Source organism: Vombatus ursinus, unplaced genomic scaffold (assembly GCF_900497805.2).
Source record: "Vombatus ursinus unplaced genomic scaffold, bare-nosed wombat genome assembly UNPS02014810.1, whole genome shotgun sequence".
NCBI classification, from domain to species: domain Eukaryota; kingdom Metazoa; phylum Chordata; class Mammalia; order Diprotodontia; family Vombatidae; genus Vombatus; species Vombatus ursinus.
The window spans coordinates 17,182,826-17,210,496 of NW_020954588.1; the positions used below are offsets into that span (position 1 = coordinate 17,182,826).

Below are 27,671 nucleotides of genomic sequence, written 5' to 3' on the forward strand. Positions count from 1 at the left end.
TATTCCCAGCTCTTAGCAGAGTGCCTGGTACACACGAGGTGCTTAATAAATGCTTGCTGGTTGATTGATTGACCTGTCCAGGCTGACACGACTAGTCATTTTCAGATTCAGGATTTGAATCCAAGCCTCTCTCTTTTAACTCCCAAGTCCTTCACTCCACTACGCCATGAAATGAGGTTCCCTCCTGAATCTAAACATCAACTAATAGCCTTTCTGTGTACCAATAATTTTGGGGGGGGATGGTACATAACATAACATAGCTTTTGGCCACTGGCTTAATTATTAGAGAGGGTGCATCTATGTTTACTTAGGGACTTAGGTAGGGAAAAGGGAAGGATACACAGGTAGCCACCACCAGACTCTCCAGTTAGTGTGTGTACAGGATACTGGGTCCATTCTGTAGTCCAGGGAATCTGTGAAGTGGTTATGGGGAAAGCTCGGTGACATAGAGAAGAAAAGTTGGGGAAGAATTCCTTTGGAGGAGGATGGAGAAATGGTCTGCCCTGTTAACATCTCTGTCTCAGTTCCATATTTCTTTTTGTTCCCCTGCCGTCAACATTCCTTTCACTCAGAATAGAAAAATGAAGCACTTAGCCCGAAAACCCCCCACTAGTCATTTGACAAGAGTATTTAAAATAACAGATCTATAATAATTCTCCAACAGCCAGGAAAATTCATTAGTAACATTTAATCCCTTCACTGGAGCTCCAGAAGGTAGATGCTGTTTCGGCCTCGGCTACCCAAGTTTCTGTGTTTGGTCCCCAGTGAGTACAAGCCATCGATTAGTCTCATTCATGCCAATATTTTCTCGGTCACCTAGAAAACATGACTCTCTCCATAACTCTGTAATACAGAAACAGGCAATCTGATGTAATTTGGATTCGGCTGCACTTGGGTTTGGTTATTTATTTATCTTCTTTCTTCTTCCTCTAAAGAAGATTTCTTTTATTCAGCATGTTTTAAATAGCTGGCTAATCTAATGATTAGCACCCCATGATGTCATCGGACCTCCTCCAACAGACAACACCTGAGCTGGCTAATTTTTTAATGACATTGTGTTTGCAAAGTGAATTTCCATATTATGTAATTCGGTTAAAATTTTAAAGTGCTTGCTATGTAAGGGCACCTGACATCATAGAGATGGATTCCAGTGAAGATAATCTGGAGTTTTTAGTGAACCACAAGCTCAATATCTGTCTGTAATATGACTTAGCAGCCAGAGAAACTAATTCAATCCTAGGCTGCATTAATAAGTGAGTGAATGAATGAATGAATGAAAAAGCATTTATTAAATGCTTACTATATGCTGAGCACTGTGCTTAATTGGAGGTATAGAAACAAAAGTGAAGATGGTCCTGACCGCAAGGAGTTTATATTCTAAAGAGGGAGACAATATATGTGAGAGAGTGGGAACCCAGAAGGGAATGCTTTGGTTTGGAAAGTTCCAGAGATGGTGAATGGAACTGTAAGAGATTCATCCTTTCTAGTAACAATGGCAGTGTTGATTTGGTCATGGTTCCAGAATTGGCAAGAAGAGAAAAAGAGGCAGAGGGTGTGTGTATGAAAATGGGGGTGGAAAGTGTTCAAATAGAGCATGGCTAGAGAAAATGGCTTGACATGGCAAGTCACACAGGAGGCTCATCCCAAGGTGTTACAGTTCTGAGCTACTGTAGGTTGGGACCCGGGTCTCTGGTGGCGGTTCTTGAGCTGAAAGGACCAAGTCGTCCAGAGCATGGGGTAAGAGTCAGAGGGCCCAGAAATGTGGAGGTGATAGACTCACTGTGTCCTGCTCTGGTCACTTGATGCCACATTTTAGAAGTGACATTTTGTCCAGAGGAAGGCAAACCAAGTAATCATTTCGTAAATGCTTGTTAATTGAATAGAAGACAGGAGACCTGCTCTCTAGACCCAGCTCTGCCTCCCACTGGCTGCTTGACCTTGAGCACCCTTTTTTCTTTCTGGCCTCAGTTTCCTTCTCAGCAAAATGACATGGTTTGACTAGATGATTTCTAAGGTCTTTCCACTCCTAAGATTGCATGAGTTGCTACTGGTAGAATGCAAACTAGTAGGAGCTTTCTGGTGTTAAGTTCCAAAGATAATCGTGCCCCTTGACCCAGAATTCTCTTGTTGGGAATGACGCTTGAAAGTGTTAGCAAAAACAAACCCAAAACAGTCATCCATTCAAAGTTTTTTGTTTTTGTTTTTGACAACAGCAATGTTTGTGGTTCCAGACAAAGCAAAACAAAAACTGGGAATAGCATAAACATCTAGCGATAGGGAGATGGTTAAATGAGCCGTGGGACATTGACTTAATGTGATTTGCTGGATAGTCAAGATGGCCCAGGATAAGGAATACAGAGAAATCTGGAAAGATCTTTATGAAATAATGTGAAGGAAAAAACTGCAAAAACAGAAGAGAGTAACGCTGACAGTGGACAGCTCGATGGTGCCATAGTGAATAGAGCTGGGCCTGGAGTCAGGAAGACCTGGGGTCAAATGTGGCCTGGAACACATACTAGTTGTGTGACCCTGGGCAAGTCACTTACCCTTGTTTGCCTCAGTTTCCTCATCTGGAAAATGAGATGGAGAAGGAATGACAACCACTCCAGTATCCTTGCCAAGAAAATCACATATGGGGCTGTGGGGAGTCCGACATGACTGAAACAGGACTGAGCACAGCTATTTAAGAGGAAACGTAGAGTGAGATGGGGAGACAAAGAAATCTAATAGAGGTATAGAGAAGGTGATGGAAAAGTTTTAACACTTTGTGGGAAGCAATGCGGCATAATGGGAAGAGCCATGGAGTTGGACAACCTGAGCACAAGTCCTGACTCTATCGTTGACTAACCTGTGTGACCTTCCCCAAGGCATTTGATTTCTCCAGGCCTTCGTGTCTTCTTCTGTAAACTGAAGGGCATTGGACTAGATGACCCATGAGATTTCTCTGACTCTAAAGCTATCATTCCAGGATGTTTGTTTACTTAGATGTAGTTCATTTTTTAATTTATTTTTTTAATTTTTAGGCAGTTGGGGTTAAGTGACTTGCCCAGGGTCACACAGCTAGTAAGTGTCAAGTGTTTGGTCTGAGGCCAGATGTGAACTCAGGTCCTCCTGACTTCAGGGCCGGTGCTCTATCCACTGTGCCACCTAGCTGCCTCTTACTTAGATGTAGTTCTAAAGCAAGTTAAATTGTTCCTATCGATGTTTTATAATAAGTTTATAATAAAGGCAGTTACTGAGTCTATTACTACTCATTATCATTCTATATCTCTCCTCCTTCTGGTGAAGGCCTTGTACAATAGGTGTGGCCCCTTCCTTTCCTCTCTCCATAATCTGGTTTTCAATCTCATCATTCAGCCAAAACTTTTGTTCAGCAGTGTCCCACTCTTTGTGACTCCATTTGGGGTTTTCTTGGCAAAGATATTGAAGTGGTTTGCCATTTCCTTCTCTAGCTCATTTTGTAAATGAGAAACTGAGGCAAACAGGGTTAAGTGACTTGGCCAGGGTCACACAGCTATTGAGTGTCTGAGGCAGGATTCGAACTAAGGATGATGAGTCTTCCTGACTCCAGACCCAGTGCTCTATGCACTATGGCACCACCTAGCTGTCCCAAACTAGTCTCTCCAAAGTTGCCCCATGGCACCCTGGCTGCTCGATAAACTTCAGCTGCTCCCTATCATTTCTAGGATCTAGGATCCGGTGTTCAAAACTTTTTATAATCAGCTCCCTGACCCATCTTTCAAGTCTTCTTTACACTTTATACTCCTCTCTCTCCCCAGTTAGAGCTGTGAGCTCATAGAGAGATTATCTCGGGGTGGTTTTTTTTTTTTTCCTGTTTCTATCCCCAGCATTGAGCAAAGTGCTTTGCACATAGTAAGTGCTTAATAAGTGCTTTTTCATTAATTTATTCATTCCATACTCCAGAAGACTCACCATCTGCCCCTCCTCCTTACCACAGGTGCCCCTTCCACAGTGTTTCCCTACCCTTTCCAGTTCTACAGCTATGATCACATCAATACTCGTCATTGTGCCTGGAAGAACTATGCCAATTTACTACCCTGTGTTGCCATTTACCATCTTTGTAACTTGAAGGACCAAAGTGCTTCTCCTTGGCCATCGCTCTCCTATGTATGCTGCCTCTTCCCTCGTTTTAGAATGTAAGCTCCTAGAGGGCAGGGATTATACTTTTTAATTATTTTTTTATTATTTATTTTGCATTACATTTTATTATTTATAATTTATATATTATTTATAATATATTATTTTTTATTATTGCTTTTATATTTATATCCTCAGTGATTAGCACGGTTCTTGGCACATATAGTAAGCATTTAATATGTACATTTCACCCATTTATTCATGCATTCTTTCTTTTATCCATTTTTCATTTCAGTAAACTAGATTCTGAAGGAAAATCACTACTAAACATCCACACTTCCTCTCAGAACTCCCTCCATCAATGAAAATCACAACTTATTGCTAATGTATAGATTTAGGGAGCTTGGGGAGATGAATGGCACCCCTCCCCCCGTGGCCACACAGCTAGTAAGTGTCAAAGGTAGGATTTGAACCCAGGTTTCTCAGGCGTTCACTACAACATTTTTGTTGTTACACCTCTCTGCCTTTTCCTTGAATGTAACAAGTGCATAATTAATGTTTGTAGAGTTGCTTTGAAATCATAAAAATAATTTCCAAAGAAGCCTCACCAAAGGTAATAGAGACCGCAGGAACCTCAGAGCTGGGTGCTGCATCCTCCCAGGCAGGAGCAGGAGTTAAGACAGCTGGTAGCTCCTTTTTCTTTCTCTCTCCTTGCATTCCGGACTGCTCAACTCCAATGTCACTAATGTATCCATTGATGGAGTCCCTGGGGATCAGTTTCTTAAAGGGATACCAAAAAACCCAGAAAATCCATCTGGCAGTCAATAAACTCAAATCTGACAAAAGCTTATTTACCCTACCAGGAAAAAATGCACCTGAGGCCTTGGGTCTCTCTGGCTGCTAAGAGGCTGGATTGTAAAAGAGTTAATTAGGTCGTTATTGGAGATCCCTGACTCCCACATGATCCCTCCCTTTGGTTCAGCTGAATTCTGGACGTGTCTGGAAGCTTCAGAGCTTCATATGTTTATGAGTGCATAAGAACTTTGGTTTTGGGACTCAGTGGGAATATTTTTTGTCTTAGGCTGGTGCTTGGGGCATTTATAAAGGTATTATGACCCTAGCTGTCTCATCAGGAGGGGCACCATACATAAGCAGCTTCCCGGGTAATAATAGCTGTAAATAGCTGCTGTCCCCAGGGTTTCTAGGACAAAGACTAGAAGGTTGCTGGGGGCTCTACTTTCAGGTCTGGTAGTAGTAGTTAACAGAGGCACATAGAAAAGGGACCAGATGAAAGTGTTTTTCTCCCCACCCCTCCCCCAATTTTCCTAGAGCATTTTGTCTGGACCTCACTTCGGTTTTCATTCCACCTTACCTGATATTATACCTGGGCTTACAGGATCATAACATTGGAGCTGTGAGGCACCTGAGAAGTCATTTAATCCAATGTGCTCATTTCAAAGGTGAGTCAGCTGGGGCTTAGATAGGTGAATTAACTTGTTCAAGGTCACAGAGGTAGGCAGCAGAGACAGGATTCAAACCCAAGTCCTCCAATGCCAAATCCAGTCTTTTTTTCCCCCACTGTACCACACTGCCCTCCCCCCTGTAAATGTTGCATCCTTCGGTAGAATGTAAGCTTCCTGAGGGCAGTGACAGTGCATTTATATCCATAGTGTCTTGTACATTTGAGGTGGGAAGTGGGATTTCCTAGTGAGGAAACTCCATCCACCAATGCATATCAGCATCCATTGGCAACTTAGTAGTCTTAGAGAGTTGCCTTGGGGCACTTAGAAGTGTAATGCTTGGTCCAGGGACACACGGCTGTAAGGGGTCAGAGGTGGGATTTGAACTCACATCTTTCTGATTCTCAGGCTGGCTCTCAGAATCTTTCTGAGATGCTGCTTCTCTATCTTCTGCATGCTGCAGTTCAGTCATGCCCGATTCTTTGTGACCCCAGACTACACCATCCATGGGGTTTTCTTGGCAAAGATGCTGGAGTATTTTGCCATTTCCTTCACCAGTGGATTATGGCAAACAGAGGTTAAATGTCTTGCCCAGGGTCACACAGCTAGTAAGCTTATGAGGCTGAATTTAAACTCAGGTCTTCCTGACTCTAGGCCCAGCGCTCTATCCATCATCACCTCCTTATCTTCTGGTTGGTAGGTGCTTAATGTTGATTTGCTAAATGAATTGGAGGTAAAAGGAGGAAATTAATGCCATCCTTGCTGTCCCTCTCTCCTGGTCCTGTTAAAATGATGGGGAAAGACCCCTTGTTTTTGAGGTGTTCCAGCCTTTTCTCAGAAATCCCCCCTTTCTAGAGAGACAGGGGTGGGGGGAGACAGTGTACTTTTGGGCAACCTTCTGGCTTCCCTCTCAGATGAATAACTAACAGGCTTGGTCAGTGAGATCTGTGGGGGGAATCAAGCTGTCTAGACCTCCCAGCTGTTTCTCATTAGGAGATACAGCCCTCATTTGGCTCTGCATTTTGTTTCCAGCCTGAATGAATATGGGGTGACCTCATTCTTCCTGTGACCCATCGTTCACATGGCAATGGAAGGGGCAAAACATGGGCATGTAGCTTACTGAGATGCTGATGGCCTGTTGGCCCTAGGTCATCTTGCCTCTCTTCCTTAAATCCAAGAAGAAAAATGTCTACATTATCCAACTCTCTATGACAATCTTCTTCAAGATCTAACTCAAGGAAAAGATTGTTTAGAGAAAAATGGGCCAAGAAGCTAAATGGGCCTTTCATCTTCAATCAATTAATTAACATTTAAAATGCCCTTGCTTTGTGCCAAGTACCTTACTAAACACTGCAAGGGAAAGACAAAAACAAAAACAGTGTCTGATTTCAAGGCACGGTATGTTGGGGAAGAACAAAATAGAGGCAAGGGTAGTGGGGGTGGTATTAATCCACTGAGTCTTCTCAATGGATTTTATAAAACATAGGATATAAAGGGTAGTTAAGGGAGATAATGAGATGTAAGATAATGAGCCCTCTTCAGGCGCTGAGTGACCCTTTTGCTTACCAAAGGGCAGGGAAACTGGGCTGAAGAATGACCAAGACTGCTCTTTTCTCCACCTACTCACTGATACCGTAGGATGAGGACAAGAGAGTTTAAAAGTGGAGGAACTGGTCCTAGGAGCAAACAAGCTGCAGAAACAGTTGAGAAAAAAAAAAAACAGGAGGTGGAGGAAGAATCCAGCTCCTCACCTTAACTTTGGAGAGTATAGCAAGAGGGAGAAGGGGTGGGGATTTGGGATTTTGTTCCCCTCCCAGTCCTCATTGGCAGTGGCCTTTCTAGCTGGGGGCACTGTACATGGCAGTATTCAGGTGAGTGGGGTCCAGCTGTGGAGTCAAGCCAGCCAGAAGATCTGAGAGTCCCAGTAGGCTGTGTGACCTCAAGAGCAGGGATTTCATGTCCCCAATGCTTAGCACGGTCCCTGGCAAAAGTAGGTGTTTAATAAATGCTATTTGACTGACTGCCAGGGTTGGAATCCTATTAGGGAGATGGCAAGCCCCTTTCTTGTCTTTAGGGTCTGGACTTTGGTCCTTAAAGTGAGGAAAAGTAGCCTAGACTGGAATGTCAGCTGATTCTGAGGCTGGAAGTGGTAAATCCTGTGGAGATTATGAGACCAAGGACAGTGGGAGTGATTAGAAGTCATCAGTAGAATCAGCAACATGAGTTATCCCTCCTCTGACATAACTTGGCTATATGCCTCAACCATGTGGGTGCCCTTCTCTACTTGTGAACTCTGTGTCTACTCTTCCCATTGATACGATGTGTGTGTGTGTGTGTGTGTGTGTGTGAGAGAGAGAGAGAGAGAGAGAGAGAGAGAGTGCCCCACCCCTCTAACTCTATGGAGGAGTTATTTTGTTGCCACTGTTCTTACCATGTAGTTTTGGTAAATACCTTTGCTTTGAGCTAATTGTGTGCTTTGGTTGATTAGTTACAGTGAATACTCTGATGGGGGCTCGTGAGCTATAGTTTTAGGAATTCTGATGTGCTGTGTACCTTGAATAGGGGCGTTTATCATTTCAGGGACCTAACTTTAGAATCTGACTTGGGAGAGCGTGGAGGGACGCTACATAATGAAATACAAAACATACAAAATAAACACAAAGTAATTAGAGAGGCACTAATAACTGAGGGGAATCAGGAAGAGCTTCTCGCCTAAGGTGCTATTTGGGTTGCACCATGAAGTAGGCTCAGGGATTCTTAGGACAGCTCTTCTATAGGAGGTGGACTTGGGCAGTCCTTCACAGAAAGCTCGGGATTCTAAGAGGTAGGATTGAAAAAGTAGAACATTCCAGGCATGGGGCAATAGCCCCTGTCAAAGTTCACAGGTGGACGATGACATGTCACAAGTAGGGAAAAGCAAACGGGCCGTGGTTGGATTATAGAGTGCGTGAGGAGCAGTCACGTGAAATCCGTCTGGAAAGATGGACTAGAGCCACCCCATATTAGAAGTAGGGTTTTAATCCTGGCTCTGAAACCAGCTCTCTGGTCACTACTCCACATTTCCTCTTGTGTAAATGTCAAACAGAAGGATTTGTATTTTATTCTAGAGACCACAGGGGTTGACAAAAGTTTCTTGAGCAAGGATGAGGTTCTGGAGGAGGATATGGCAGTGTAAGATGGCATCACCTTGTTTTAATTCTCTAAACTGATCATACATCAACCCTTTACTCTGAGGCAGGGAAGAGACGATGAAATATGGGGAAACATGGGCCTGAGCAGAAAGTGTTATTGCAATGAAGGCTGTATTTCCTTCTTTGTGAAGGCTGTGGCCACTGACAAGAGACATTTCTGTGGTGTTTGGGAATTTTTTCTTTCTCCTACATGTGGTTCACCCAACACAAATTATGCTAGATTCCAGGCATGTTTCGTTTCTCCTGTCATCTCCTCCCATAAATGATCATAAGAATTATAAGTTTCATACAGCTAGAAGAGACTTAGGAAGTAACCTAGTCTAATACCTTTAATTTACAAATGAGGAAATTGGATCCCAGAGGAGTAAAGCCAGAGATGTTACCAGACAAAGACTTTTCTAGTGTAAATGGAAAGAATGAAATGATTTAAAAAAAATTCCACCCCAAATTAAATGCTATGAAATTATAATGACCAAATCTGGCCCAGAAGAAGAGATTTGAATATGGTTTCTTTTTTCTCTTTTGCAGAGGTGGGGGGAAATGGATATGGAACATTGCATATAGTCATATTTGGTTAATGTGTTAATTAGTTTTGTCAAACTTTTTTTCTTTTAATTTGTGTGTAAGGGATGATTTAACGGATGGCTCTTTGAGAGAAAGAGGGATATATTGGGAAATGAAAGTGACAAATGCAAAAAATGTCAATAAAAAGTTAAATTTTAAATTAAAATTTAATTTTTAAAAGAACAATATTTCAAATCTGGCCTCAGACACTTACTAGCTAGGTGACCTTGGGCAAGTCACTTAACCTGGATTGCCAACCAATATCCTCTTCCCAGATCTCATTCCCCAAAACGGTCTTTGCTCCTCATTAGCAATAAATAAGGACAGCTAAGGTGACCTGTGGATAGAGTGCCAGCCCTGGAGTCAGGAAGACCTGAGTTCAAATCTGGCCTCAGACATTTACTAGCTATGTGACTCTGGGCAAGTCACTTCAACCTGTTTGCCTCAGTTTCCTCATCTGTAAAATAATCTGGAGAAGGAAATGGTGAGTATCTTGGCCAAGAAAATCCCAAATGGAGTCATGGAGAGTTGGACGTAACTCAACAACAAGGAAGCAATAGATAAGAAACTAAAGGCAGGCCTTTCTTCCTGCCTCTTTGAATCTCTATATTATCAGAAGAATCATCTGATAACAGTGGAGTCTATGACAAATCTTGAATACTTTTCTGGGCAGGACTTTTCATCCTTTATTTCCTGCCATTTCTGGGTAAATATGGAAGCTTTCACTCACTCGGGGGTGTCCTCTCTCTCTTTCACTTCTGCAGATGAAATCATGCAGCAGGAAATCCGGCCCCTGGCGGCGGTGGATATCATAGAACAACTCCACAGACAATTTGCCATCCTATCAGGTAAGAGTGGGGCTCAGTCACCATGGAAACAGGCTAGGAAGTCCCAGCCTAGGGAACACCTTGATGAGCATCCTTCCTTCTGTTCCAAACACCCTAAATCCAAGCCCAGGACTGATCTGTGCCATTGTCCACCCCAGCTGGGGAGTGGAGGATAGGTTCAAATGAATGACTTTAACCCGTGGTGTGCTGGCAAATGTTTAACAACCATTTCTCCCAGAAAAAATTGCACACAGGACACACTTCTAGTTTAATTTATATTACTAACACTTTCTGAAGTCTGGACAATCAACAGAATGATAAATCAAGTCCTGATTTATTGTATTTGCCAATCTCTGAGGTAAAAATGCTTGTGCTAGAAATTTACCAATCAGGCTCTAGAGAGAGCCTTCAGCTTACCCCTGGGCTCAACTTTTTGGTACTGGGAATGGTTTAGTTTCATCCAAGCACTTTGGTTCATAACCACCTAGAGAGGGATGCAGAAAAGGGTGCAAAAGAAGAAAATGAACAACCACTCAATCAACAAGCATTTATTATGCACTTACTATGTACCAGACACTACAATAAGCCTTGGTGATACAAAGACAAAATCAAAATTCCTGCTCTCAGGGTGCTCATATTCTAGTAGAGGAGGTAGAATACAAACAACTAAGTACATGTCAGATAAATATAATGTAAAGGGGAGATAATCACTCCTCTAATCACTCCTCTGATCTACCATTGGTTTTCTGTCTTGGCTTTGTATTCTTTTTTGTTTGTTTTTTGTTTTTTTGTTTTGTTTGTTTTTTGTTTTGTTTTTGGTGAGGCAGTTGGGGTTAAGTGACTTGCCTAGGGTCACACAGCTAGTGTCAAGTGTCTGAGGCCAGATTTCAGGTCCTCCTGACTCCAAGGCTGGTGCACTATCCACTGTACCACCTAGCTGCCCCTTGGTTTTGTATTCTTAAATGTCCATTACGGTGTCTTGTATAGAGTAGGCAGAGTAGAAAGAATACTGGTGGGGAGTCAAAAGTCAAAAGTCCTGTGTTCAAATTCTACCTGAGACAACTACTACATTCATGGCCTTGGACAAATCTATTAACCTTTCTTTGTCTCTGTTTCTTCATCTGTAAAATGAAGGGATGTGGCTTTTGAGGTCCCAGCTGTAGACCTAGGATCCTATGTCACTTCTCCAGGCCTGTTTCTACTCTGTAAAATGAGGAGATTGGACTAGGTGCCCTCGGAGGACCTTCCCAGCTCCAGAGCCTTGATCTTATGTTCCTAATAAATTCTTCAAGATCCCAGTCTTGGTAATAAAAGTTCATTAGAAAATGTTAGATGTGGGAGGTTATTATCTAATCTACCCCTTTCATTTCTCAGATTCCAGGAAATAGCGAGCTCTGAGCGGATGGAGGAGGTGTGGGCCAGATGAGATTTCTCCATCTCATAACTCTCTCTACCTTATAAGGGTTGTTTTTTAAAAATTTTTATTTTATTCTGAACTTAAGAAATAAAACAAGCATTTCCATAACACAGTGGGATAGAAAAACAGAAGACTGCACCTGAAATTGCAAGTCCATTATATATAACTTGTTATTCCTTTCAAATATACACCAAAGTTATCATATAACTCCCCCCCCAAACTTCAAGATGGCTACATTAGACATAAATCTGTACGTGTGTGTATGTGTGTATGTGCATGTATATATATGTGTATACATATACACACACATATATGTCTATGTACATATATATGTATATATGTGTGTGTATATCTATATCTATATCTATATATGAATTCAAACAGCATCTTCCTTCATAGAATCTTTGCAGTTTATTGGGTATTTATAATAATCAGAATAACTTGGTCACTCAAAGTTGTTCTTAAAACAGTTCTGCTGTTACTGTATACAATGTTCTCTGAGTTCTGCTCATTTTGCTCTTCGTTGTTTCATGAAGGTCTCTCCATGCTTTTCTGAGATCATTGAACTCAGCATTTCTTATAGCAGAGTAATATTCCATTACGAACATATATCACAATTTGTTTAGCCATTCCCCAATTGACAGACATCCTCACAATTTCCAGTTCTTTGCCATCACAAAGAGAGCTGCTATAATATTTTAGAACATATAGGTTCTTTTCCTTTTTCTGTAATCACCTTGGAAAACAGTCCTAATAGTGGTATTGCTGGATCAAAGGGTGTAGGCGGTTTAGTAACTCTTTGGGCATAGTGCTAAATCTCTCTCTAAAATGGTTGGATCAGCTCACTTTAATTCACAACAATGAATTAAAGTCCCAATTTTTCCACATCCCCTCCAACATTTGTCACTTTTCCCTTTTATCATTTTAGGCAATCTTATAGGTGTAAAATGATATCTCAAGGTTGTTTTAATTTGCATTTCTCTAATCAATAATAGTTTAGAACATTTTTCACATGACTATAAATTGTTTTGATTTCTTCATCAAAAAACTGCCTATTCACATCCTTTGACCATTTATAAATTGGGAAATGAATCGCATTCTTATAGATTTGACAAAATTCTTTATATAGTTGAGATGTGAGACCTTCGTCTGAGGAACTGTCCATAAATTTTTTCCCCTGGTTTTCTGCTTTCCTTATGATCTTGCCTACATTTGTTTTCTTTGTACAACTCTCTTTTAATTGAATGCAATCAAAACTCTCCGTTTTACATCTCATGATGCTCTCTCTTGTTTCTTCATAAATTATTAACCTATTCATAAGTCTGATAGGTGATAAATTCCACGTGGTTCAAATTTTCTTGTAATATCTTCCTTTATATCTAGGTCATGAATCCATTTTGACCTTATCTTGGTAAATGGTATCAGATATTGGTCTGTGCCCAATTTCTGCCAGACTGCTTTCCAGATTTCCTAACAATTTTTACCAAATAACAAATTCTTATCCCAAAGATTTTTAAGTCTTTACACTTGTCAAACATTAGGTTACTATAATTGTGTGTTGCTGTAGATTGTGTGTCTACTCTATTCTACTGATCTACCTTTCTATTTCTTAGCCAGTATCAGATAGTTTTGATAATTGCTACCTTATATAGTTTAAGATATGGTACTGCTAAACTTCTTTCCTTTACATTTTTCCGTTAGTTCCTATGATACTCTTGACCTTTTATTCTTCCAAATGACTTCTGTTATTATTTTTTGTAACTCTGTAAAATAATTTTTCGTTAGTTTATTTGGGATGGCATTGAATATATAGATTAATTTTGGTTAAATTGTCATTTTTGTTATATTGGCCCTGACTACCCATAAATGATTAATATTTCTCCATTTATTTAAATCTAATTTTATTTGATAAGGGTTAGTTTTGAGAATTATTTCAAAACTACCTTGTGAGGTAGATGCTCCAGGTATTATTATCCCCATTTTATAACTGAGGAAACTGAGGTCCAAAGTAGCTAGCCAAGACTCACATAGTAAGTATCAGAGGCAGGATCTGAACTGGGAGGGCTCTTGACTCCAAGCCCTGTGCTCTTTCCAACTCTAGTACACTGTCTCACAGAGCCATTGAAGTATGCCATTTAAATGTTGGCATCATGTTTCACATACACACACACATCACAGTAGAGCACGGAGGAAATAGGAAGAGGATGGGGCTGTCAGCCAACAGCTGGGAGAATACCATGTGCTTAATTAGCCTCTGACACTGCAGCCCAGGCAGAAGCACAGGTCTTGTTTTATCAGAGAAAATGGAACTAGCTAAACATTTTTCTGATAAAAATAAAATTAAACAAACAAAAAAACCCACAGTAAGTCAAAGAGGTTTGGCCAAATGGGATCAGAGGTGGCTTTTTCATTTTCTTTCTTTTAAATAAAAAGTGTTATTAATGTCTTTTGTGGGGTTTTTTTGCACCATTTTATATTTTTCAATATGTACTATTCTTCTTCCTAGATAGAAACCTGTGTTGTTTTTGTGGGTTTTTTTTTTTTTTTTGGCTAGGCAATGGGGTTAAGTGACTTGCCCAGGGTCACACAGCTAGTAAGTGTCTGAGGCCGGATTTGAACTCAGGTCCTCCTGAATCCAGGGCCCATGCTCTATCTACTGCACCACCTAGCTGCCCCAGAAACCTGTGCTGTTTAAAAAAAAAGTTGATTAAAACTGACACCAGTTCCATATCTGGCAGTGTATTCCATATCCCTAGTTCCCTTTCCTCCCTACCAAGAAGAGGAAATGTGTTTCATCATCTGGTATCCCAGGATCAAGACTGGTCAGGGCAATGAATCAGATAGATTTCAGTGTACTTTTTTTTTTTGATGAGGCAGTCAGGGTTAAGTGACTTGCCCAGGGTCACACAGTTAGTGTTTGAGGTAGAATTTGAACTCAGGTCCTCCTGACTCCAGGGCCAGTGCCCTATCCACTGTATCACCTAGCTGCCCCTCAGTGTACCTTTAATTCACTCTATCATGATTATTGTTTATAATGTTCTCTTGGCTCTGCTTCTCACTCTGCATCAGTTCATGCAAATCTTCCCATGTTTCTCTGAATTCCTCATATTTGTCATTCCTTACTAAGATTCCATTTCCTCCATAACGCCACAGGTTGCTCAGCCATTCCCCAATCCATGGCATGTATTTTGTTTTAAGCATTTTGCTGCTCTCAAAGGTGCTGTTATGAATATACCAACCCTAAGCAACACAGATTGGCATCTCCTCTGCAGATTAGGGTCTTACTTAAGGGAGTTGCAGGGGACACTGTGACTTGTATAGGTCAGGGGCAGGACTTGAGCCTGGTCATAGGATCATGGATCGTAGGACTGGGAAGGACCTTAGAGGACATCAAGTCTAACACCCCCTTTTTTACAGATGAGGAAACTGAGGCACAGAGAAGTTTTATATAGCCTTCTTGACTCCAAGACTGGTTCCTTAACAATTCCAGTCCCTTCCCATTCTCTCTGCAGAGTTTGCAGAGCTCAGGGTGGTCTCATTTTATAATCAGGGGAATAACAGGCTGGGGAGTAGGGGTGGCCTTTTCTTTGGTGTATCTAGGGAGCCTGATTCAGACAAGAAAGCTAAGAATCTCTTAGCAGAAGATGGCCTTGCAGCTCCCCAAGAGAGACCTCCGTGAGCCTGGGGAGAGCCAGAGAGTGGACAAATCAGCAAGCTGTGCGGCAGAAGGTGGAGGTTTTTTGTGTTTTTTCTTTCTTTTTTTTTTTTAAACCAGGCAAAGCTAGACAATGAGGTCATGGATCCCTTCTCTGCCATGTGTGGTTTTGGCATCTGCCAGCAGAGAACAAGGAATCTGGATGGAGCTCAGGTTTGGAGTCAGAAGATGTGGGTTTAAATTTTACTTCTGATGCCTATTAATGCTTATTATTATGGTTTCAATGGCCTCTGGGGTCCCTTCTGGCTCTAAATTAAGATGCCTAGGATCTTTTCAGGATTTCTAAGTCAGACAAAGCCACCTGGCTAGGAATGGCAGGAGGCGGTGGCTCTTGATAGGAGCCCAAGTTACTAGGGAGGCAAGGAGGACTCTCATGAGATTGGGGCATGGGTTGCCCTTGACTTTCACCTCCATGACTTGACCCAAATTATGTCTGTGTTCACTGCCTACCTCCCTATGGAGGTGATCTATGGTCTTATGATATATATATATCACTGGAAAAGGAGGTAGATAGTTAAATATCAATCATGAGTTGATTGCCAGGATCATAGATTTAGAACTAGAGAGGATATTAGAGGTATTCTGATCCAACCCCCTCATTTTATAGATGAGGAAACTGAGACCCAGGCAGATTAAGTGACTTGCCTAGGGTCACACAGCTGGTAAGGGTGGAACTGAAGTATTTCTGACTCCAAGCCCATCACTGTCTTTATCTACTGGACTTTCTGAGGGCTGCACTGGTATCCATAAATCACTAGAAATGTAGAGGCAGGTCTCTGGTATAATGGGTAGATTCTCTGTGGAGGATTTGTGGAGGAGTATTGGGTACGAATCATACAAGACAAGAAAGCAGGCATGGGATTCCATCTGGACCGGCAGGGCAGTGCCCTCACTGAAGAGCTTACACTCAAGTACTTGGCTTAAGTCATAGGAACTTTTTAAATCATGGAATTGGATGGTAATTACCAAGAAACTGGGTTCAAATGATTTTAGCACCTTCTAAAAGTTTCACATAGAATCTCAAGTTTGGAAGGATTCCAGTCCAACCTGTATCTGAATAAGAATCCTCTCTGTATCCCCAGCTAGTGGTCATTCTGCCTCTGCCTGAAGCCCTCCAGGGAGGGGAATCTTCATCCTAAGGAAGCACAGTCTACTTCTGGGACAACTCTGGTTGTTAAGAAGTTTTTCCCAATGTCGAGCTGAAATGTGCCTCTCTGGAACTTTCCTCTGTCCCCACCCTCATCTCCATTGCTTCCAGTTCTGTTTTCTGGGATCGGGCAGAACAACCCTGCTACTCCACCTTCCCCATGTTAACCCTTTAAATATTTGAAGACAGCTATTGGGATCCCCCCAAGACTTTCTCTTCTCCAGGTTAAATATTTCCGGTTTCTTCACCCAGTCCTCATATAGGATAGTTTTAAGGTCCTCTACCATAATGGTTGCATTTCTCTGGTGACTCTAGTTTTTCACTGTCCTTAAAATGTGGCACCAGGACCCTAGATGTGGTCTGACCAGGGCAGAGTATTCTCTAAATGCATTCATTCTTTTGGCCACCTTATCAGTGATAACAAGGGCGGGGACACCTGTCTTGTTTTTTGTATTCGTATCTCTATATGTTTAACATAGCACCAGGTACATAGTAGGCACTCGAATGTTTGTTGTAAATGGTGCCTTGCAGTCTACTAAAACACTTTGTCTTTTTCTCGAAGGAATTGTTATCTAGCCATACTCCCCCCATCTCTTACTTGTGAAGTTGACTTTTTTTGGACCCAAGTGTAAGACTTGACATTTATCCCTATTAAATTAGTTAATTAGACAAACATTTGTCAATTTTTTAATGAGTTTATTCAATGTCTCTGAAATAAAAACCTTGGTTTGAGGTCATTCATAGTCATACTACTGCCTTGTAGCGGGCTAGCCGTATGCCATATCTATTTCTCAAGCAGGAATTCAGAATATCTTGAGGGCATTAATTCCAACGTCCCAATAGCTCTATGAACTGTTCCATATTATCTTCCCACTTTTATATGAAGAGAAATTAAAACGTGGTAACAAAATGACTCACTTGCAGTTCTTGGTAAGTAAGTGGAGGGACTGATAATATTCAACCCAGGATACCCATCTCATTTGCTAGGGCTCTATTGGTTCAATGTATGAAAGAATATTGAGATCTATGGTCAGTTTCTCTATGGTCATGACAAGAATTTTATCTGAAAATTCAAGTTGGTGGGTCATTTGGGTCTTTTGGGAACCTGATAACTGGGATGAGCCCAGATTCTTGTAATGGGACCGAAAGAAATAAAATAAAGCATAGGATTGATTAGATAGGGTATATAGCATTCTTTACTTGGAGTCAGGAAGCACTGGGTTCAGATCCCACTTCTGATACTACTTCTGTAACCTTGGGCAAGTCATGGCTAATGGAGAGAGAGCCTTTTAGTTAGGAAGAACTTGGTTTAAGTCTTGCCTCTTATATAAACTGACTGTATGGCCCTGGGAAAGATATTTAATCTCTCAGGTGATTTTCTAAGACTGAAAGTTATAGAACAAGCTAGATCAGCCTCGGTGGAGGGAGTTTCCTCATCGGGAGTTCTCTAGAACAATAAAAGCAGAAGCCTGGACTTCAAATAAAAATGAATATAATTATGGATGCTTTTTAATCAGAGTATCATTTCAGGCTTGAAGGTACATTGTGTATTAGAAAGCATGTTGAACTTGGAGTTAGGAAGGAGCTGTGTATGAAACCCGGCTCCTGTGGTTACTTGCTATATGACCATCCACAAGACCCTAAATCTCTTTCAGCCTCATTTTCCTTTTCTGTGGTATGGGCATAATAATACTCAAATTACCTCTCCACAGATTTGTTGTGCAGATCAAAGAATAATCATTTATGGAAATACTTTGTAAGCCTTAAGGTACCATAAATAAGTCAGTTATTATTATTATTATTATTATCATCATTATTATTACTACTACCACCACCATCACTACTACTACTACTACTGCTACCACCACCACTACTACTACTACACTACTACTACTACTACTACTACTACTACTACTATTACTAGTACTAGTACTACTACTACTACTACTTACTACTACTACTACTATTTTAAATAAGAACTTTTCTTGAAAGAAGCTTCCCTCCCAGAAGCCAGAGAATAACTAGGATGATGTTCACTCATGGACAGCTGAATTTACCCCCCACCCCCACCCCTCTCCAGGGTTTAGCAAACAAGAAGCTATGTTGAGATTTTTTTTCTCACTTCATGACTCACCCCACACCCAACTTCCTCTGACATGTAACTACTTCTTAAGAACATGGGAAAGCAAATGGTTGCATTGGCAGAATGTAAGCCTCTTGAGGGCAGGTACTGCTTTTTCTTTTTCTTTTTGTATGTATCCTACCCTCCCCCTCTGACACACACCCCCGTTCCTATTATAGTGCCCTGCAAATAGGAGGTACTTGATAAATATTTCGTGGATGGTGGAATTAAATCTTTTTTGAGATTGAAGGCCCTTGGGGGAGGCAGATTCTAAGTGGCCCCATTGGAGCCAGGCTGGGACTCTATCTTATCCCTACAGATAGTTATTCCTGTGATATCTTGTGGTTTTCAGTGAGTTTTTATAGTTTTAAGTTATTGACCAACTACTCACAGGAACAAGAGTATTGGTAGGAAAAAGTCACTGATGTGACTTTTCATAGGACTGTGGATTTAGAGCTAGATGGTCATCTAGTCCAACAACATCATTTTATAGGTGAGGAAACTAAGGTCCAGAGAGGTGCCCAAGATCACACAGGTAATAAGCCTCAGAGACGTAATTTGAACTCAGGTTCCTTCACTCCAGAGACAGTGGATTTTCCCCACAGTTTGCCAAGTGCTTTACATATGATTTGCTCTTCAAAACAACCCCATTTTATAGATGAGGAAACTGAGAGCAGGAGAGTTAAGTGACTGGCCTAGGGTCACAGAGCTAATAAATGATGGAGTCCTTGGCATTCTGCCCAGTGCACCCTGCTTATGCCAGTGAAAAGGACTTGTCTGGGTGGCCGACTCAGAGAGAAGAGTGCCACCTGCTGTTTGGCCAAGACTGTACAGTCTCATAGAAGCTGGGCTTACTTCCATGATGTTCTATCTAGTTCAACAAGGATCCTAAGGATCCATTGTATATAAGACCAACTAACTGATACAGGTTCTAAGGGAAACAGTTATAAATAAGACATGCATGACCCCTGCCCTCCCAAAGCTTACAGTCTTGTAGAGCTCAAGTGACCCTGTGGTCATGGCTGTGAGTAAAAGGTATTTCTTGGCTTAACAGGTCAATTCAACCCACAAGCACCTTTAGCAGGTGCTCTTCTACCCTGGCAAAAGTCACTTAACTTCTGATTGCCTCAGTTTCCTCATCTGTAAGATCTATGTAAATCCTGATCTATAAAGGAAGTTGGACTCAATATCCCTTCTGGAAAGAGCACTTCCCCTCAGAATCTAGCTCTGCATGACCCTGGGCAAACCATTTAACCTCCATGGGCCTCAGTTTCCTCATCTGAAAAATAAGGGAATTTCTCTAGATGGCCCCTGAGATTACTTCTAGGTCCAGATTTGGGGTCCTGAGTGTTCCTGGGATTTTAGGGAAGCATAGAATCTCAGAATCACAAGGGAACTCCTAAATGACCTCGTCCAGTTTTTTTCTGGCTAATAATCCTCTGCAGCATTCCTACCAACATCTAACATCTGCTTGAAGATGCCAACTCTCTCCTCCCAGGCAGTCCTCTGCGCCATGGCATGATTCTAATTATTGGGAAGTCTCTCCCTACATTTAGTTAGTCTAGCTCTGCCTTTCGGTGATCTCTGCCCAGCTGTGGCATGCAAACAGCTTGCATTTACAAAGCTTCTGGCCAAAGCAGGTTCTCACTTTATCTATTAACTCTGGAAAGGGAAATGAACCCAAAACCTGATTCATGAATTTGCTTATTTAGCTTCTTGTCATCAAATGTTGGTTCACCAGCATGACTTATTGGCTAGGGCACTGAATTTGGAGTCGGGAAGATCTCGGTACAAATCCTGTCTCAGATCCTTACTAGCTGTGTGACCCTGAGCAAATTATTTTACTTCTTTGGGCCTCGGTTTTGTCATCTAGAAAATGAATGGGTTGAACTCAATGGCCTTGGGGGTCTTTTCCAGCTCTCAATCTATGACCTGTGAGCCTGTGAGTTAGAGTAGTGACTCGTCCATCACTGGAGGTGTTCAAACAGGGACTGGATAACTCCTCTTCGGAGATGTGATAAGAAGAGAATTGTGCTTCAAGAAGGGATTACATTCACTGACTTCTGAGGTCCCTCCATCCCTCAATTTGGTCTGTCTTCAATAAGAGATAGTGTAGTGTGATCAGCATCTAGAATTGGGTGGCTTGGACAGTGCCAGCTTCTAGAGGTTTCTCAAACATCACTTTTCCCTTTCTGTGTTGCTGAATGATCAGCAGTTCTGTAATGTGAGTTACAGAAACTCTCCCATGCTCCAAATGCCACATTATTAAGTTTTGCAAATGGAGAACAGAGACTCAGAAATAGAAGGTGTCTCAATAGTCTTTTGGTTCAAGCAATACCCTGTCCCCCACCCAACCCCCAGAAATATCCTCTATAACATTAATAAAGTTCCATTTATGGGAAGACTAGTCAGCTTAAGTGAGACCACATACCTTCCTTACATTTCAACATTCATGTTTGAGGTTGCAGCCTGAATCTGGGCCTCCATTGAAACTGAATAAACATTCAAACCCATTGCTATTGACTGATTTCAGTGACTTTGGGCCCTGGGGAAGCAAAGATGAAAATGAAATAGTCCCTGCCCCCAAGGGGCTTACATTCTATTGAGGGAGACTCAGAGGCATAACTAGCAGTAGACAAACAGAACATTGTCCCAGGACACAAACAAAGTGGGGGGGTGAGGCTCTCTCTTCTTATGATAGCATCCATGTTGTTTGCCAGTGGGCCTTTTCCCCAATGAATCAACAAGCATTTTTATAGCCCCTCGAACAATGTGTGGCATGTAGAAAGTGCTTAATAAATGCTTATTGGATTGTTGAACTGAAAATGAGAAAAGCTGACCTTGGAGTTAGGAAGATCTGGGTTCAGGTCTGGTATATGACACCTGCTGGCTATGTGACTCAGGGCAGTATCCCCTCTCCCCCATCTCCACCCCCCAGCAACTCCCGAAAACTCCAAGTTACAGAACAGGTGCCAATCTGCACTGAGAGAGGGAATTTCCTCACTGGGAGTTCCCAGCATCAATGAAATGGAAGGTCCATCCCCTTCCCCCTCCCAAAATAGAACCTTTTAGGTATTTGGAGTGACTTGTGCTAGAAAAGTGAGGAGATGGGTATGTAGCAGGTTTGTTCAGAGAAGGGCAGACAGACCATTTTGGCTAGAGTGAAGGTGAGGAAAGGTGAACGGTGAAAGATAAGGTCAGAATGGATGACAGGACCAGGCTGTAGAAGGCTTGTAGAAGGCAGAGTGGGAAAGAAGACTGGCAACTGAGAAACCAATTAGGAGGTTATTGAAGTAATCCAGTATGAGGTCATAGGATCAAGATCTGGAAGGGGCCATAGAGATCAAGTTATAGATTTAGAGCCAGAAGGAACCTTGGGGATCATCCAGATCAACCCCCTTATTTTACAGATGAGGAAACTGAGGCCCAGAAAAGTTAAGTGACTTGCCAATGGGCATGCCTGTGTTTTAACATAATTTTTGAACATTCTCAATAATACTAATTGGAATTTATATAGCCAATTACTCTGAACTCCATTAAAAAAAACCCAATCTTATGAGGGAGGGACTATTGGTATTATTATATATGAGGAAACTGAAGTTCAAAGAAATCACCTGATCTGCCTATGATCACACAGCTCGTAAAAGTAAATCTGTACCTAGCTCTTTCTGACTGCAAGTCCAGTGCTGTATTATACCATACTGCCTCACAAATGATAGTTCATTAAAATACTTTTTATTTCTGCCAGCTTCAAAGTGTGAGCCATCACTCTGCATATGAGAATATTTATGATTTGGGTTAAAATGCCTACTTTGGATGGGGAACCACATAGCTATTCAGGTACATGGTGCTGCTTCATCCTACCCTGGAAACAAAGCCCGGGTTATGTCTGATTATAGGAGACCTGTTTGACATCTGAGTTGATCGTGGTAGGGGAAACACCAGCATCCCAAGGAGGCAGTGTCAATTCTAAAGGAAAATTTCCTCTGAACTCTGTAACATGATCCCTGTTCTAGCTGTAGGGTTTTATATTTCTGATGACGTTAGCTGGGCTTCATTGCTCTCCATGATGAGGTGAGGCAGGAACATGATATCTGAACATGGTGCCAGTCTCTGCAGATCTGTAAACGAGGAAGATTCATTAACACATCTATCAGTTCAGATTTTGATCACACTTCTACTGACAACTTGAATCATGTGTTTGCTAGAATGAAGCTTTCCTGCCTTTGGAATCATAAGTGACAGTCAAACAATGGTATGTGTTTTAATGTCCCCATGGATGTTTGGAGACCTAGGCTCAAGTAGCATTTTCAAATGCTAATAGTTAAGGCTAAGAAAGGCATCAGGTCTCACTTAAGCCGATCATTCTTCCTCAAAGAACAGTAAATGGAACTTGTATTAAGGAATTTGTTAATTGTTCTTCCTTTTGGTTACCTCTATCCCCATTTGGTCTTGTGTACATTGGTGTCAAGTCGTGATTGTAGAGGAGCTAATCATCCAGGCACCTCTTATCTCTTCTCCCTCTTACTCCTGACTTTTGATGATTTACTACTTTTAGGAGTTCAACCAAAGAGCAAACAGAGGAAATAAGAGAAATTAAAATAGATAACAGCTCATTTTTTATCCATTGTTAGAAGCCCTAAGGAAAAAAAGATTTTACTGGAGAGGAAATTGAAAACTCTTAACTTAAATGATTATTAGATGAGTTTGTGGACTTTGATCATTCCTTGCTCTTCATTATTAAAAGAAGCTGAGGGTGATAAGTGTCTCCTTTGTTGAAAATGTTACTTATTGTATGAGAATCAGATGTAGGTGGCTCAACTTCTGGGGTTGCTGTCATGCTTCTTTTGTCTATACCATCTTTCATATCCAATGTTTCTTCAGTAATAATCATAATCAAAATAGTTAGTATTCATGGAGTGCTGTAAGATTTGTGAAGCATCTCGGGTTCCTTATCTGTAAAATCAGAGGAATGTACTAGTTGACCTCTGATGTCCGCTCTGGGTCTGAGATCTATGATCTTCTGACTTTTTGCAAATCCCTTAACCTTCATGGCCCTCACTTTCTTCCGCTGTAAGATGAGAACATTGGACCTGATGATTTTTGAGATTCCTTTTAGCCCTGCATCTGTGCTCTGAGTTCCTGTGATCTGGCTGTAACCATATTGGTTGAGAATCCTTTTCAATTTCTCATGCATTACCATTTTTCCTCACAAGATGGCGTTGAATACTTTATTGTTTCCAATGGCAGTCCAAGATCTTGATGGTAGTTCCACCTTTGGAATAAATGTTCAACCTTAGGCTAATATCCACTTTTAACCAGAGGGACAGCCGAGTAAAAATTAAGTATTTTGTGTAAATACAAACATCCCAACTTCTCCTCATCAGATGTGAAGTTGAATTTGCAAAATCACTTGTGAAGCTAAAAGTCTAATTATGTCCCAACTGTGTGCTTTCTGGGGTTTTAGTTACACTAAACATTAACCAGTCCTGCAGTTTAATGATAAAGGCAGAGAATCACATGGGCTTTCCCTCACTGAAGGTCTTCAAATGGAGGCTGGATGACTGTTGGTTGGAGGTATCCATGAGGGCATTGTTGGTCAGGGATTAAGTTGGATTAAGTGGCCTCAGAGAGTATCCACTTGAACATTCCTTGGTGATTTCTAGCATTGGAAGATTGCTAACAGTCCCGCATGATGGGAGAGAGGGGAGAAAGGAACATGTATTTATTAAGCACCTACTATGTACCAAGCACTGTTCTAAGCACTTTATAAATATCTCTTTTGATAAGGGGGAGCAGAGGAGGAAGGGACCTTTGAAAGCATGGATCCCCAAATCTCAAACTTTTAGTGTTAAAAAGAATCTGAGTTCATCTTCTCTATCCCATACTTCAATGAGAATCCCTACCTACGATATGCCTGAAAGAGCTCATCTACTCTCTGTTTAAAGGTGTTAATGAGATGCTTCCATTCACTTTCCCAAGCATTTTGTGGCATGCTGGAACCACTCTCATTGTCAGGAAATTTCTTCTGATCACAGCTAGAACATGGGCACATTGTGGATATTTAATACATACTTGTTGATTGACTGATTAACATCAAACCTAAATTGGCATCTTTTCAACTTCCAGTCCTGCTCTCTGAGGTCAAGAGGAGCACATCAAATCCTTCTTCTCAAAGACAGCCCTTCAAATACTGAAACCCAGCTAATGCGTCTCCCCACCCTCCTCTCCATTCCTAGTCTTGTCTTCTCCAGGCTAAATATGCCTGATTCCTTCAACCAAACCTCATATGTCATTCAAAACCCTTTACCATCCTGGTTGCCCTTGTTGAGATATTCTCCAGTTTATCAATGTACTTTCCAAATTGTGGCAACATAGAATTGGCAACTAGAACCTAGAATCTGGCAATTCCAGATGAGGTCTGAGTAGGGCAGAGAGCATTACCTCCTTCCTCCTGGATGCTGTTTTTCTCTTGTGGAAACCTAAAACTGACTGAACTTTCTTGGGTGCCATGTTGTATCTTGTCCCATCCTGTCATTTCACAGGTGACGAGCCAGGCCCAGAGAATCAAAATGATTTTTGCCCAAGGTCCAGTAAATCAATGGCAGGAGCTGGGAGTCTAAAATTCAGCTTCCCCGTGATCTGTTTGTACTACAGTGCCTCCCATGGACTCTAACTGATTAGAACCCTGCTGTAACATGTCTAAATTCATCCTTCTTAAAGGAGATGGTAGACCTCATTCCAGCTGTGAAAAATCTACAGAAGAAGAATCAGAGATAGAAACTAACGAATAACCTCTTCTAGTCTCCTTTGAAGACACAAGAGAAACAGTTACACAAGCCTGGGCAAGAAGATAGTTTCTTTTTCTGTGACTAATGATGTTACATCTTAAAGGCAACCCTAAATATTTTGCCAGTGTTCAAAAATAGTTTCTAAATTGTTTCACAAAATGTATCTCACTTGAGTTTCTCAACAACCCTGGAAGGTGGGTACTATAGGTATTGTGAATTCCCAAATATTAGACTGGATTGTTGTCTAGAGTGAAGAGAGAGAGAGGACAGAATTGCAGCCATCTAGCCTGCATGAGGATGAATAACTCTTCTGTAATAATAATAATATTTATATTTTTTATCATTAGATTGTAAGCTCCTTGGGGTCAGGAACCATCTTTTGCCTTTTTTCATATCCCCAGTGCCTAACACAGTGTCTGGCTCACAGTAGGAGCTTAAGAAATGTTTATTAATTGATTGGCCTATGATTTCTTTGGTGTGTGGGCCTCCCACTGAGAGAACTCCTTCTGTGACTGAATATTATACCTGGTCTGAAAACTATAGTTGACAGTTGCTTGGGTCACTGAAGAGGTTAAGTGACTTATGTAGGGTCACCCAGGCAGTGTCAGAAGTGGGACCTGAACTCAGGTCTTCCTTACTCTAAGAGGAATTCTCTATCTACTATATGTTACTACTTCTCAACCAATACAACCACCACTACAGTAATGAGAATAATAACAAAAGTAATAGCAACAATAATATTAACAGCAATGATAATAATAATAATAAATAACATTTATATAGAGCTTTAAAGTTTGTGAAGCATTTAAAAAAGATATTTAACACCTCCTAAGAGCTTACTCACCCAATCTTCACCACCACCACTGGCCAGTTGGGTTCCCAGAGGGGTGGCTTCAGGGTTCTGGGGGTAACCCTATAGTTATCTTCTTAAAAACTAGCTCACGAGCCCCCACAGGTGTGCTTCCCCTTAATCATTCAATAGACTCAGTTCTTTAGCAAAGGCATTTTATTCAAATGGTGTTATAAAACATTTCACCAAAATATCTAGGTTACACTCAACCAGAAATATACCCAGAGTCCCAATGGGGAGCACTTACTTATTGTACAATGGTAGTGAGGTACATGTGCGAGGACCACAATTCCATTTCCTGAATTTCAGGTTCTTCATGTCTTTCTTCCCCTGTAGAAGGGTCTGCGAGTCATTCTGCCATTCATCATGGGAGGAGAGTGAGGTCTTGGTTGGTGGGCCAATCCAATTATGAGTTGGACCACTCTGTGGGTAGGCTGCCTTATAGAGATGAATGGCTAGTACAAGCTGTGAATGCAGTCTATACTTTTTAGGTATGTTCCTTGTCTTGCTAACTTCTTCATAAGCAATTAAGACATTCAAGCCTCCCACCCTTCTTAGGGTGGACAATGTTTATTTTGCATCTAAAGGTTTTCTCATTTACCTTCAATATCTCCATCATTTAGCCTCTGTAGACCTTCAGTTTTTTTCTGAAGTCTCACTAGGGCACCCCCCCCTTTACATCTACATTATCTCATCTAATCTTCACACCAACCTTATTAGGTTAAGTATTACAAATATTATTCATTCAATCATTAAACATTTATTAAGTGCCTCTTACATGCCAGGCACTGTGCTTACAAATAAAGGCAAAAGACAGTCCCTGATCTCAAGGAGCTCATAGTCTAATAGGTATTATCTTACCTGTTTTATAGGTGAAGGAAACTGAGGATCAGAGAGGCAAAATTATTTCCTCATATCGCAACAGCCGAATGTCAGGATCTGAATTTGAGCTCAGGTTACTCCCAGCTCCAACTTAAGTGCTGGCTCAATCACTTTATTCATTCTTAAAAAACCAAGTCCATTTCACTGAAACTCTCCTCTTCTCACCTCCTTTTCCTCACCCCTTTTCCCTCACCATCTCCTTCCTCCCTCTCCCATGATGAGTTGGCCTTTCTACTTGCCAATCCCATCCTATCTTCTCCAGCAGATTGCTCCCATTATCATCTCCACTCTCTCACTCATCTTCAATCTCTCTCCATCTATTCTTTGCTATCTACAAACATGCCCATATCTTCCCAACCTTAAAAAACCCTCCCTGATTCTATCATCATCACTAGCTATTGTCCTATAACTCTCCTCCCTTTCATGGCTAAACCTGAGAATGCTGTCTACACATGGTACTTCCACGTCCATTCCTCTCATTGGCTTCTAAGCCCTCTGCAGCCTAGCTTCTGCCCTCATCATTCAATTGAAACTGCTCTCTCCAAAGTTACCAATTATCTTTTAAAAAGAACTGCTGTAATTTACTTTTTTTAATAACCATTTCTCC

The 27,671-nt window shown here is 41.3% G+C and overlaps 1 protein-coding gene across 1 annotated transcript in view; it reads left to right on the forward strand.

Moving 5' to 3' along the window:
- MCF2L2 (MCF.2 cell line derived transforming sequence-like 2) overlaps nucleotides 1-27,671 on the forward strand; it is a 359,025-nt gene that overhangs the window by 71,553 nt on the left and 259,801 nt on the right. Inside the window, exon 2 of the mRNA XM_027875876.1 lies at nucleotides 10,078-10,161. Within this exon, the coding sequence (XP_027731677.1) occupies nucleotides 10,078-10,161 (84 nt within the window). The remainder of the gene's footprint in view (nucleotides 1-10,077; nucleotides 10,162-27,671) is intronic.